General features: G+C 47.7%; 1 protein-coding gene across 1 annotated transcript; it reads left to right on the forward strand.

Moving 5' to 3' along the window:
* Nucleotides 1–386: 386 nt before the first annotated feature.
* On the forward strand, nt 387–13,546 carry AAMP (angio associated migratory cell protein). Its single transcript, XM_053263800.1, has 11 exons — nt 387–619; nt 1,012–1,152; nt 2,716–2,835; nt 4,553–4,692; nt 6,159–6,303; nt 6,921–7,004; nt 7,998–8,113; nt 8,647–8,750; nt 9,229–9,319; nt 10,088–10,242; nt 11,133–13,546. The coding sequence occupies exons 1-11, from the start codon at nt 490–492 to the stop codon at nt 11,206–11,208; spliced, it is 1,302 nt and encodes a 433-aa protein (XP_053119775.1). The 5' UTR covers nt 387–489; the 3' UTR covers nt 11,209–13,546.
* Nucleotides 13,547–13,730: the final 184 nt, after the last annotated feature.

A 13,730-nucleotide genomic window follows, 5' to 3' on the forward strand; every position in this document is an offset into this window, starting at 1 on the left:
TGGCAACCAGCCATCCCGACCCCTTGCCCGTAATAAGCCACCTCCAAGTATCTCGCCACCTGCCCAAGAGTTACTGCATACATAGTCACCCTACCCTGCACTCGAAGGCACCCAGCCGCCATCTCGGGAAACTCTCCCCTGCTGGCTTGGTCGGCTAACGTGAGTGACAACATAGCAAGCAGAGAAAGAAACAAGGAACTACAGTTCCCATGACACCTCTTCGCAGGGCGGAACTGGCGTTGGTGAAGGGCGGCGGGGGGGGGCAGCGGAAGAGAAACTACAACTCCCTGCTTGCCCTGCGCTCGGAACGAGAACGAGAGAAGCCGTTTTGACGCCGGCCCCGATTGGCTAAGCCTTTCTAACCCCCTTCGGCAATTGGCAGTAGCGTCTTAAGCTCCGCCCTTCTCCGCTAGATGGGAGGGCGGCAGAGGAGGCGCTTGGTTAGTAGCAGGATCGGTGGCGTGTGGGTGCTGGTGGGTAGAGGCCAGCATGGCGGAACCCGGAGATGGAACAGTTGCAGAGCCGGCTCCAGAGCCTCTTCTGCTCCTGGCAGGCGGAGATGAGGAGGGGGACGCAGAAGAGATCGTGGAGGTGGTGGACCTCGAGGCGCCTGGACCTGGTGAGAGAGAATGAGAGCGGGGCTGGAGGCCTGGAGCGGGGACCCTGGAGATCGGGGGCCCTTAAATCGTGGAATGAGATTAGAGGAATTAAGTTGCCCTTCTGGGGGAAGAAACTACCCCGGCAGTGAGAGTCTTTAATGGCTTAGGCTACCTTCTTCTTGTAATAGTGGGGAGAATAGGGGACAGGTCTTAGCAGAGGCAATGCTGAAGGTCTCCTGGAGGGGCTTGGCTGCAACTTCTGAACTGTTTGCACCTGTGGTTTTGGACTGAGGAGACGAGCCTGCCCTTTAGGGTGGATGATCATCCTCTTGGAGTGGCTTGGCACATCTGGTGCTGAGGAGAAAGAGTGTGATGTGGAGTGTTCATGGTTCTGGTTGGTTTCTCTCAACAGACGATTTGGCTGATGAAATGGAAGACGTGGACTTAGATGAAGAGGCGGCTGCTTGGGAGGTGGTGGAGGAGGAAGATGAGGGGGTGGAGGAAGGCATGGAGGCCCAGGATGACAGCGAGGTCACATTTTCGAAGCACACAGGTAAGTTAGTGCAGGAATGAGAGTAGACATCCCTCTTAATTATCTGGCTTTCCAAGCACAGGTTTATGACACTTTCTCTCTCCTGGCCTTTTGGTGCAAAATGTGGTAAGAATGCGACTTTCATTTGGAGTGTTCTCAGGGAACCAGTTCTGCCTGTGCTAAATAAATGTGGCTTTTTAATGTGGGGAAAGGACTTTACTAGCAAGCCTGAGGTTGCTGGTTTGAATCCCCGCTGGTATGTTTCCCAGACTATGGGAAATACCTATGTTGGGCAGCAGCGATATAGGAAGATGCTGAAAGGCATCGTCTCATACTGTATGGGAGGAGGCAGTGGTAAACCTCATTGGCAGAGTAAACTTGTTTGCAAATGCAGCCAAGGAATTTACCATTTTCCTGCCCAGCAATGACTCATTGGGTTGTCTCCTGGAGAGTGACTAGCTGGCAAACAGCTGGTACTTACAGGTTGGTTTGTCTACTTGCTACTTTATTCCTGGCACCTGAAAGCCAGGTTTGACAATATGAATTGTTCCTGCTGAATTTAAGAAGCTGGAATTGGAGCACTGTCTCATGTCTTCCTTTTGCTTTAAAGTGCCAAAAAAGTGAGCTCACCTGTGCAGCCCCTATAGCACTGGGTTGCTGCAGCTATAAGGCACAGCTGTGTCAGCTAAAAGAATGGCTCGTTCTCTTTCCTTTACAGTGTTTCTGGATAGGGGATGAGCATGAACTGCAGTTTGAGCACAGTTTGGGAGTGGGGCCCAGGAGGTTTAAGAAAGGGGAGAGCAGGTGCCTGCAGATGCCAAGTGTGTGCTGGTGCTGTGCAGGGATTCTTGGGACGGGCACTGCCCCAGCAGGAAGCAGCATGGGGCGGTGGAGAGCAGGTAAGGACCTGCTCTCCTCTTTCTTAAAGCTCCTGGTCCCCACTTCCGAACTGTGCTCTAACTGCAGTTTGTGCACACCCCTATTTCTGGACCTTCCAGGACAAAAGAGGGAGGGCTATCATAGCCTGCATGGTGCTGTGCTCTGTTTCTGGCTTGACAGCCATGATGGGATCAACTCTGTTATCAGTCCTGGCTTTAAAAAATCAAGAACAGATCCTGAGATAGTACAAGATGAAGAAGTAGGAAATGGCTCTCTGATCTTTTGAGTTCCTTTTTATTTGGTTGCCTACAAATGCCCTGGTGGGCCAGAACTGACCATGACTTGCTGCATGGGGCCGAGGTCAATTTTCAGCACATATTAATACAAGTGAAAGGGCAGAGGGTTGGAGTTTGGGGGAAAGAGGGATGGTGTCATTAGGTTCCAGTCCAAGGACATCTGTCCTCAAGCGGCCAACCACATTGAGCTGCTGCCGTTGATCAGCAGGAAAGGCCAAGAGCTCTTAATGTCTCTGCTGTTGCTGCCTCATATTCCCACGTGGGGGGGGGGAGCAAAAAAGTCCCTGTGGGCTGGATGCAGCCCCCGGGCCTTATACTGTGCAGGCCTGGCCTATGTTAAGGCACTCACTAAAGCTGGAAAGTGGTGGCTTGTTTCCCTCATTCACATTGTCTTGTTTGTTCTCCGCAGCATCTGTCTTCTGTGTCAGCCTTGATCCAAAGACCAACACGCTGGCAGTGACAGGTGGTGAAGATGATAAGGCCTTTGTGTGGCGCCTCAGTGATGGGGAGCTCCTCTTTGAATGTTCAGGTGAGGCATCTCACAAATTGGACATCTGCTGCTGGCTGGGGAGGGCTTACAAGGTCCCCATATTTAGCTTGCCTTGGGGTCAGCAAGAAATACATGAAGAATAGATACTTCTCCCTGTTTCAGAGAGCCCCAGGGATGAAGCAATAGTTATTTTATGCTGAAATTCTTCAGCATGTGTCTTGAATAGGAAGACGCACAAATGGAAGTCATCTCCCAGACTTCTGAGGTGATTTAATAGTCTCCCAGTTTACTTTGACTGTAGGTGGCTACATGTGGATGACTCTGCATGATCAGAGTGGCTCTGCTCAACCGAGAGAGAAATACTTCAGCGTGGCTTATTAAGTAGAGAATGGGGGAGATGACACTGTTAATACTATTGTTGGTATATGTATTGTTAGTAGGGCTGTCGATTGGAATTTCTGATTCTGACAGCAAAGTCTTCCCGGGGTTACGTGGGCGGGTGCTTCCAGTCTGGCCACCACTGCACAATGCCATATTTGACTGAATAGAAGATGACCCCCTTTAAAAACATGAGTGAAACACAGGTTATGCTATTTTTCCCAAAAGGAAGAGGACCCTGAATGTAAGACGACCCCCCAAATTCTGTCATCAAAACACTTGGAAAAAACCTAGTCTTGGGTTCAGGTAAATGCAGCACCTGCCATTTCTGGTACAGGGGCTGGGGTGGGGTCTTCAGCGGAACTAAGAGTTCAAGGGGAAGCGGGGAGGGTGCAAAGAGGACACCAGGAAGGCACTGGGGGACAGCTGGGAAGTGTAGTTCTTCCCAGCATTCTTTCATGGGGAAACTGCTGGAAAGAACTACAGTTCCCAGATGGCTCCTTTGCACCCTTCTGATGTCCCTGTTCTTCTGAAAAATCCTGTTCTTCTGAAAAATCCTCCCCTTCCTTCCCCAGAAATAGAAGGTATTGTGCAAAGCTGGCTGTGCCAGGAACGCCTGCTTCTGTGTACTGCTGGAGGGCAGTGTTCCCTCTAAGGCGTGCACATGTGCACGCGCTCACACTTTTTAAAAAATGTCCGCTCGGTTAATTTTAGATCCTGCTCAGGTTTAATCAGGAAGGGTCCCACTCTGAATGCACATGTGCACACACTGCCTTGACACTGCAGCTCAGAACAAAACTCATTCTGCACACAGATGAAGAAAAATTAGAGAGAACACTGCTGGAGGGATGTTGCCTCTTTGTCAGAATTGGAAATGCTGATGCATAGCCCCAGTTGTTACTACTACTACTATCAGTATGGGTATTAGTGCTTCAGATACTAGTACTATAAAATCATTTATACTACCTCATAGAAATTTTCTTGTGTGGAGTACAACAAACTTGTACGGTAGATCACTCTTCTCTCCGTACTGCAGATAGTGAGGCTGAGACTGAGAACAGCTTGTCTTGGGCCCTGTAGAGAGTTCATGGCAGAAGTGAGATCTGAACAGGAACTTTCTGGTATAGAGTTGAGTCTCTTTGCTGCTGTGCCACACTGTAGATGGAAGGTGGGAGGGGCTGCTGAGAAGTTTAGGAACTGATGGGATGAGGAAGGGTTATTCCTAACTAATCAGGACAGCAGGTAATGATGGTACTAAAGTCTCAGGTTGCTGCCTGGTCTCCTGAATCCTCTTGATCCCTGTTGCACCTTTGCTACTCTTAATTGTGTGAAGTAGCTCTGGCACCCAAAGTATGATTTTTCTTTTCATTTTCTGCAGGTCACAAGGACTCTGTTACTTGTGCTGGTTTCAGCCATGACTCTGTATTTGTGGCCACCGGTGACATGAGTGGATTGATCAAAGTGTGGCGGGTGGAGACCAAAGAAGAGATCTGGTCTTTTGAAGTGGATGACTTGGAGGTGAGAAATGGGACCTGCAAGTTCCAGGGCGAAAGCTTTGTCATGAAAAGATGATAAAGCCGGTGCCCCAGTGAAACACGAACACACACACACCCCTGATCACACAAGGGACCTACTAGGCTGCAGTCCAAAGCCTCATTGAACTCAGTGGAACTTGCATGAAAGACTGTAGTACAATGGTTAAGAATGGGGGAAGAACCACAGCTCAGTGGAAGAGCACCTGCTTTGCATGCAGAAGGGCCCAGACTCAATCCCTGGCATCTCCAGTTAGGCCTATGAAATATGTTCTGAAACCCTGCAGGGTAGTAGGCAGTACTGAGCTAGATGAACCAATGGTATAAAGCAGCTTCTTATGGAGCTCTGAACTGAGTCCCCAGCTGAGATCTTACCTCTGTCATTAATTCATTAGATGATCTTAAGGAAGCTGCTATCAATCTCCTTCTACTCTCTCCTCGCCTCCACTGCAATACTGAATAGTACCAGCCTCTCTTAAGGGTTGTTATAAGGATTCTTTAGCTTTTTATAATTTTCAGTTTTTAGCTCTTAAAATAACCTTTAATTTGAACCTAATAATGATTGTGGTTTTTAATCTGACAACTTTTTTTGTTTAATTTAGTTAATTGTATCTTGTATTTATCTTATTTTTGTGAGCCATCCCAAGCAGTAGTGCACTGGAGGGGTGGGGTATAAATATTTTAAATAAATTACTAAAAGAGCACATTGGTTCTCTTAACACCCTGAAATGCTGTGTAAATGTGAAGTCCTTTTCTTAGTAAATATACATAGTGTTGAACTGATGGAGAGCTTGCAGCTGGCACTGCACAAGCAAGAGTTTGTGACACACCTAGCGAAACAACCAATAATGTTTAAGCCTGTGCATATTTGCAATTGAAAATTCAGATTTTATCCAGAATTGCCCAAAATCGGTAAAATCCAAATCCATTTTTTAAAATTGGATCGGTAAAGTCAGAATTAATTCCAAAATATCAAAATTTATTTTGGAAAATATCAAAATTTATTTTAGTATTGGCAAAATGAAATAGGATCCTCCCCCCCCCCAGATGTGAAGGGGGAAATTTAAAAATAATAATCGCTGGTTGGTCCTACAGCCTTGAAACTTGCCACACATGTAGGGAAGGAGGTCAGGGGCCCCCTGTAGTTAATTTGAAGATATTTGATAGATCCTCTGATTTTTTTGGGGGGGGTGGATTTTTAGGGGGAAATGGCTAAACATGGTGAAATCTGGCTTGTTTCAAGCCAGAACTTTAATAAAACTTCTGAAACTGAAGACTCTCCTTGGACCATAATTCCACCAACATGTGGAGGAATCTGCCCTTTGTGTTCTTGAGAAGGGGTAGCAGCATTCCGAATTTTCTGAACTTGCATGAGCCTAATGTTTGTGCATTGCTTATCTCCCAACCTGTTGCTTTCCACTGTCTTCTCACCCTACCCACCTTCAACCCCAGTGGATGGAGTGGCACCCTCAAGCTCACATCCTCTTTGCTGGCACGGCTGATGGCAACTCCTGGATGTGGAAGATCCCTGGTGGAGAGTGTAAGACCTTCCAAGGGCCCAGCTGCCCAGCCACTTGTGGACGTGTCCTTCCTGATGGTGAGGAACAAGGCCTGGGATGTGGAGAGTTGTTGTTGTTGTTGGTTGGTCGATTTCTATACCGCCCTTCCAAAAATGGCTCAGTTGACAGAATTGCTGCAGGAGAGTAGGAATGCCTGTGGCAAGAGACCCTAGACTTGTTCACACAGCCTCTGGCAGGATAGGAGAAGTGCCCAACCTGAGGAGGAGAGCCTGGTGTGCTTCTGATTTTCAGTCATGCGCTTGCAAATGTTAAGGTAGTTGGTGGGGAGGATGTGTGTGAGGCAGCAGCTGGGTGGGACGAGTGTACTCTACCTAATTCCATCCCCAGCATTTAACCAAGGTAGGTATGTCACCAATCATTCTTCCCTGCCTTAATGTTCACAAGTGTGTGACCGAAAATCAGGAGCGCGCTAGCTCTTCTCCTACCCTGCCAGTACTTGTGTGAACAAGCTCACTGTGAAGCTTTGCGCTTCCAAGCACATCCTCCACGGTGCGGGATTGTTTAGAAGTTTTGAGTTAGTAAGGGCTCTTGGGTCTTTTTGAAAGATGGGCTAGAAATATTATTATTCTAAATAATGCAAGGATTTGGGAGACCTGGGGACAGAAAGGGACTAACGCTAAGATGCTCCATGCAGGGAAGAGAGCTGTGGTCGGTTACGAAGATGGGACTGTGCGCATCTGGGATCTGAAGCAGGGCAACTCACTGCATGTTCTCAAAGGTACCAAACGTGTTTCTCGCTCCTCATCCGTTTCCATTACTGTAAAGAAGCAGGAGTGAAATTGTCATAATATCTTGGTAGGGAGCAGGGTAGGTTTTGTCCAAGAATCTGTGTTTCATAGGACTTGCTTCAGAGGAATTGTAAAGGTGGGAAATGCTCTCTTTCTTTCATGATTGGCTTCCAAGGAACATAGGGAATCCCAAGATGGTCATTGGGCCCAGTGTTCCCCCTAAGCTGTGCACACGTGCACAGTTTTTGATGTCTGCTCCTGCTCGGGTTGAATCTGGAGGGTCCCATTCAGAATGCATGTGCACACACGCTGCCTTGATCCTGCCGCTCAGAACAAAACTCATTCTGCATACAGATGAAGAAAATTAGAGAGGGCACTGATTGGGCCAGCCAAATTAAAAATGCCTCGTTGGAGAACTTCTGCAAGACTTCATCTTCTTGTTGTATGCTTGCCCTCTACTTGGGGCTGAGGAACCTTGACTCCACTAAAAGTGGAATTGATGGGTTTGAGGATCATCAGCAGACCTTTGTTTTATTCCACAGGGCTGTAGGAGGGTATAGGTCAGCTCTGGGGTCTTGTGGTATCAAAACATGCCTTGTCCCCTGTGATAAGCAGGGTCCATTCTGGTTTGTGTTCGGATGGGAGACTACATGTGTGAGCACTGTAAGAAATTAGAGCACTTGCGTGCTTGCATGCAGAAGGTTCCAAGTTCCCTCCCTGGCATCTCCAAGATAGGCCTGAGAGAGACTCCTGCCTACAACCTTGGAGAAGCCACTGCTTGCCTTTGTGGGCAATACTGAGTTAGATGGACCAGTGGTCTGACTCTGTATACTTCTGCCCAAGGATAGCCAGGTATTATGGTTCTAGGCATTGGCAAAGATGGAGGAAGGGGACAGAGGGATGTGCTGAGTTGAGCTCTGCTCTTGCTTAGGCATCTTCCATATTTAGCTATGTGATCTTTGCTCTCTAATAACTACTTCCAGGTCAGGATGGGCATCAGGGCCCTTTAACCTGTGTGGCCTGCAATAAGGATGGTAGCCTAGTTCTGACAGGCTCCATTGACTGCCATGCCAAGCTAGTGAATTCAGCAACTGGCAAGGTGAGTGTGGTACTGGAATGAATGAACCAGGGGATCTTTTCAGTTGGGAGGGTATATGTATGCAAAATTCTTTTAGTCCCAGTGAACAACTGGCATTGCCTATCTAGCTAAGGGCGAGGGTCAATTTCTGTTTGCTACTGACCTTGTTCTCTTTGGCTACTCTTGTTCTAGCAGCAAAGGTTTCAGAAATCCAGTCACTAGCTCCTGGGAACTGAGATCATCCCCCCCACCCCCCAAACTTTATCCAAACAGCTTTCTCTCATGGCTTGTATTTGTACATAGCTCTTTGGGGCCACGTAGATCTTGTAATGTGGTGGCTGATATGTTTTACTAATATCTCCTGTAACAGTTTGCATTCTTGGCTGAGCTTTATAAAGTTGATCTCTGCTGTCAACTTGGGTAGCATTTATGTGGAAATGCTACCCAAGGGTTTGCGCTTCTCTGCTGACAGGGTTTTGTAAACTCTGTGCTCAGAGATGATGCTTTGGATCATGACTATGTGGATTCTCCTTAATTGGTTTTCTCTTCTGTAGGTTGTGTCTGTGTTTAAAGCAGAAAGCATTGCCCCCAAGCCTTCAGCAGGAGAAGCTGAGGAGGCTGAATCCAACTCTGTTGAGTCTCTGGGCTTCTGCAATGTGTGAGTATTGAGGGTGGAGGGTGAGCTATGGTCACGAGCTTGGTATAGATCTTACGTGCTTAGTACACCAGAGAGCTTGATCCACCAAGCCATTTTGCTTCTTCAGTGCTGGGAGTTCTGAGTATCTCCTTGCCTCTATAACCTTGCCTGTGTAGAGCTCTTCCTTCTTCCTGTGGCGGTTGCTTTGGAAATTGGGTGGTATGCTGCCGCCCCAATGGACATTTAGAAAACCACACGCCGGCGGGGGAAACACGGTGGGTGTGGGGGAGTGCATCCTCCCCCACCAGACAGATCTTGCTGTCTGCCTTGTGGCAACTACCATGTTGCCTCTTTTCTGGAGGAATGTGAACCTGGTGAATCCTCCATATTGCTCCTTTTTAATGAACCAGAGAGGGAACTCCCCTAGAAGGAGTTGAAAATTATATTTCCATTAAAAGGGTGCAGTAAAATCACTCCTCTTATCCTTCTGCTGTTGCAGGATGCCACTAGCAGCTGTTGGCTATCTGGATGGAACCTTGGCTATTTACGACATTGCCACACAGACCCTGAGGCATAAATGCCAGCACGAGGTAATGGAGAGGATGCCTAGAGGAGCCAGCAGGGGGCACTGTGAAGAAATGCATTGGCATGAAACCTCCTGAAATGCTAGGCCATAGGAGGAAGCATTGCAATGGTCTGGCAGCTGCTCGCACTAATTTTCTGGTCCTTGCTATGTAGCCCAGCTGGTGACAGCCCTAGATGGGTACCCTGCTCTTAATGAACAACTGGGACTGTCAAGGCTCTCGTCAATTCAGAAGCCTCTTTTAGGGTAGAAAGCTAAAGAAAAATAACTGGTGGATAAGTGTGCAGATTCTGGTGTCTCCTGCTGCTTTTGGCTAGATGGGTAGAAAACATGTTACAGGATCCAATAGATGCTAGAGCACACGATGGTGTGGAGGAAGTGCTATAGTTCAGGGAATTATTAAGCCTACCAACTGGCGTGATCCAGGCAAACCTGCCCCTGCTGCCTGCTTTGCCATCTTCCCCATAGCTTTTGAGAGCAAATATTGTAGCCCTCTTCTGAGCACCATTCCCTTCTGGCCCTTCTCCTTTACAAGTGATCATTTGACCTGCAGTCGGGCTCACTCTACCCTGCTAGCTTGGTTGTGACATACAGCGTATTTATAGGCAAGATGGTGGTGCCCAGCCAGTTGTGTCTTTTAAAGCAACAAATCTGTTGGCTTGCTGAAAAATGTTAGACGTCCAGAGCTTAAGACAATATGAAGGGGTCTGGCTCTAGCTTGAGTGGGTGGGAAGGGAGGTGACCCTAATAAGAGCTTTTCCATCTGAATTTGCAGTCAGGGATTGTGCAGCTCCTGTGGGAAGAGAGCTCACCTGTGGTCTACACCTGCAGCCTGGATGGGGCCGTGTGCCTTTGGGATGCCCGTTCAGGCAAGCTGATTAGCGAGTACCGGGGCCACTCGGCTGAAATCCTGGATTTTGCTTTGAACAAGTGAGTGCCTGCAGCAAGAAGCTCTTTAACTGGAAAAATGCTGAGTGGAGAGAGGCATTGTGGAATTCCTGTGAAGAGAGAGAGAGAATAGTGCACGAGACTGGGATAACAAGGTTGAATATCTGGATAAATGAGGCATTGGGAGGGAGGGTGAATGCTGGGAGGATGCGGTCAGGAAGGGAATGTAAGATTGAAATGCAATTGTAGGTTCAGGTGCTTCTGTGGTTGGGGGTGTGCATAGACTGGTTTGCAATAGAACCGGGTCCATTTGAGTAGTACAGTCATGAACCACTTCACACTGGTCTGAGCCGGTCTGTTGCTTCGACTGGCCCCACCGTTTGGTTTAACTGAACTGGTTCGGGGAGTGGAACTTTGGTCCGAATTCAGACCGAACCACCACTGGTCTGTGCACACCCCTCGTTAGGGGGGTTGTATGGGAGAAATACATATTTACCAAAGTGTTCCTCTGAAGAGGCACGTGCCTCCTTCCACCTCTGTCCACCCTCCCTCCCCATTTGTCTTGTGGAGTTAGCGCCACTGGCTGGTCCTATAAAGGCAAGTGCAGTGAAATGAAGATGTGTGCTTTAGCAGGCAGAACAGACATGAGCCAAAGTTCATCCCTAAGTAGCCTTGGGTGCCCAAGTGTACTCTGTCTGCCCCTCAGTTCATTATATGTACTGTGTGAAACTTGAAATGTGCCTCACAGAGGAGTTGAGGAAGAATGAGAGACTTTGGTACTTTGCACATATTCTAAGGAAGAAGCCCCCTTGGAATCGGCAGGACTTGCTTCTGAGTGAACATGGATAGGAGTGGGCTGTGAAAATGTCATGGCAAGTGTTAATAGTCCTCTTCGGAGCTAACTCATTTTCTCTTGTTGTTTTCTCTTGCAGAGATGCTTCCATTGTGGTCACCACCTCTGGGGATCACCAGGCCAAGGTGTTCTGTGTGCAGCGCCCTGACCGCTAACACTGCCTCACTCAGGCAGGGATTGACACTGTGAAGAAACAGGCCCATGCGGATGCCAGCGGCCACACCAGTGGTGGGGTGGGCGGGGTTAGTGTCATCGCCTCTAAGGGGCATCTAACCTCTTGGTGAGGGAAAAGCTTTGCCGCTCTCTTCCCTAATGGCTCCGGGCTAATTTCAGAAGGCTTTTAATTATCCCACCTGCCTGGTGCTTTTGTAGAACTGCAAAGCCATGAAGCCACACTCTCTCTGATCTGGGGCTAGATCACCAGGATCCTCAGCATGTTGGTGGTGGGAAGGTGTGCCATGCCTTGTGGGCAGAGGAAAGCCTTTGTATTTCTTCCAGGTTCAAGTGTCACTTTCCCCTGCATAACTTCTGACAAAGTGTGTAAAATCCCCGGTAATATGAGACATATTAATCAGCATTAAGACATTAATATGTCTTAATGCTCTTCCCCATAAGGTGGAGCAGAGGGATTGCTTTGCAGCCTCTGAAATGAAGAGGAAGCATCTCCTCCTCCTCCTGTTGAATCCCTCTGCCTTTCACATTTGAGTGACAAATAATGTGATTAGAGACTGAGAAATCAGTGTAGGGTGTGATGACTTCTGGTACACATGTATTTCTTTTAAGAAGATGGGTGACTGAATAGCTCAACCTGGAGTTGTTCATTGGATCAGTCATTCCTCCCCTACAAAACAACTTGGTCAAATAATGATTCTTGTCTTTGCACTCAGATGACCACAGGATGCAATAATAAGAGAGAGAGGCTTCACAAGGATATTCTCGGCTTGGACCATTTGGCCCTGGTCAGATGGCAGTTGGGTGACTTTATAAACAGGATCCAGATTAAGTTAGTCATGATTTGGTCCCATTGATTTAACTTAGTCCTATTGAAATTGTTTTATGTTGATGTTACTTAGCCATGGCTAACGTAATCTGGATCCTGCCCAGTGTCCGTCATAGATCAGCCTTTTTCTGCACTCTGCCTCTGTAGTGGCTTTTTGCTAGTAAGAGGAAGTAGATACGTGCAGCAGAACCACAAAGCAGCCCCTATTCTTCCAACCAGTTCCTTTGCCTCAAGAGAGGAAGCTGACTGGGAGATTCTGCTGTTCTGCTCAGTGGTCCTTCCCGTAATGCACACCAGCCACATCTCATTGGCAGCCAAATGTGTGGCTGTAGGTGCAACATCTAACCTTTGTTAGATAGTGTGTTCTGCTGTGAAGACCTTGGTAGGTGGGATGCTGCCTCCTGTGCACTAGGACTGGGCTAGTGCCTGCTAGCCTAGGCAGAAGCATGGGTTTGGAGAACTTGGGACCGGGCAGTGTATTTCTTGCCAGCTACTTTTTAAAGTACCTGCATTGTTCTCCTGTGGTATTTTGGGGAAAGCAGAATAGAAAGGAGGGAGAATTCTCTGAGGGCTCACAATGCTGCTTAGGAGAACTGGGGCAGGGAGAAGTTCATCAGCTGCTCTTTCTCTTGCTAAGGGAGAAGTGGCCCCTGCCACTGCCAAAGATGATGACAAAACCCAGGGGACATATTTATTAAGAGAGCTCATAGGGCAGCTCCAAAGGATTTCAAGGATGTGCTCTTTGTTGGGGGACAAACACTAGTAGTCATCCAGAACCCAGCTCCAAAGGGAGCCACAACCTCCAGCAATCATGACTTACCTGTCATTGCCAGCTGTCTCCCTGCCCAGCAACCATTAATGTCACAATGGGCTTTTTCAGGGCCAATGGTTGCCAACCCTAAGTGTAGGCATTTTGAGATTGCCAGAAAAAACACCTTCCATCCCCCCCGCACCCCCCCATGTGGCTCTTCATATTGCCTGAGGTATTCAGAGAGAGGCACTGCCCCCACCAGCATGCAGTAGCCGGTCTCATTCATGTATCACAGCAGTTGTGCCCCTTGAGTTGTTTAGAAGGGGCTCGGAAAATGTGCTTTCTCCACAATTCCTGCACTAGTTCTTCCTGGGTATGTGTTCTCACTTTGAGGCATAATAGGGCCTGAAGTGCTCTTCTTGATGACAAATAGCCATAAAAAAAAACAAAAAACCCAAGAGACTGGCAACCTACTCAAACTATTCCACATGAATAGTTGCTCAGTTTTCCTTCCCCACAGACCCCTCCTAGGCCACCTTCCCATTTACACAAGTATTCCAGAGAAGACGTGTACCAGGATTTTAAAGGTGTCAGTCAAACATATTTCAGTTTTGTTTATTCTTTTAATATGAATTTCATTTTCTGTGGAACCAGCCAAGCAGTCTGGCACTTGAGTGCCTTTCTGGGTTGAGATAAATTTTGCACTTGCCCTTCAAAAAATAAAATTAAATCTATACACTGATTTGTGTTCTGGTTAAATATTTGATTACATGTTGTGGTCTGTCCTTTTTATTCTCTCATTTTAACGGCTTCCTTTTGACACAATAGGCCTTGGATGCTGCTTGTTTTCAAAACCTTAAACCTGGGGTGCACAACTCAAATACCCCAGTGAGCCAGAACCAATCATGACTTGGTGTGAGGGGGCT

This window comes from Hemicordylus capensis, chromosome 1 (genome assembly GCF_027244095.1).
Source record: "Hemicordylus capensis ecotype Gifberg chromosome 1, rHemCap1.1.pri, whole genome shotgun sequence".
Classification (NCBI taxonomy): Eukaryota; Metazoa; Chordata; class Lepidosauria; order Squamata; family Cordylidae; genus Hemicordylus; species Hemicordylus capensis.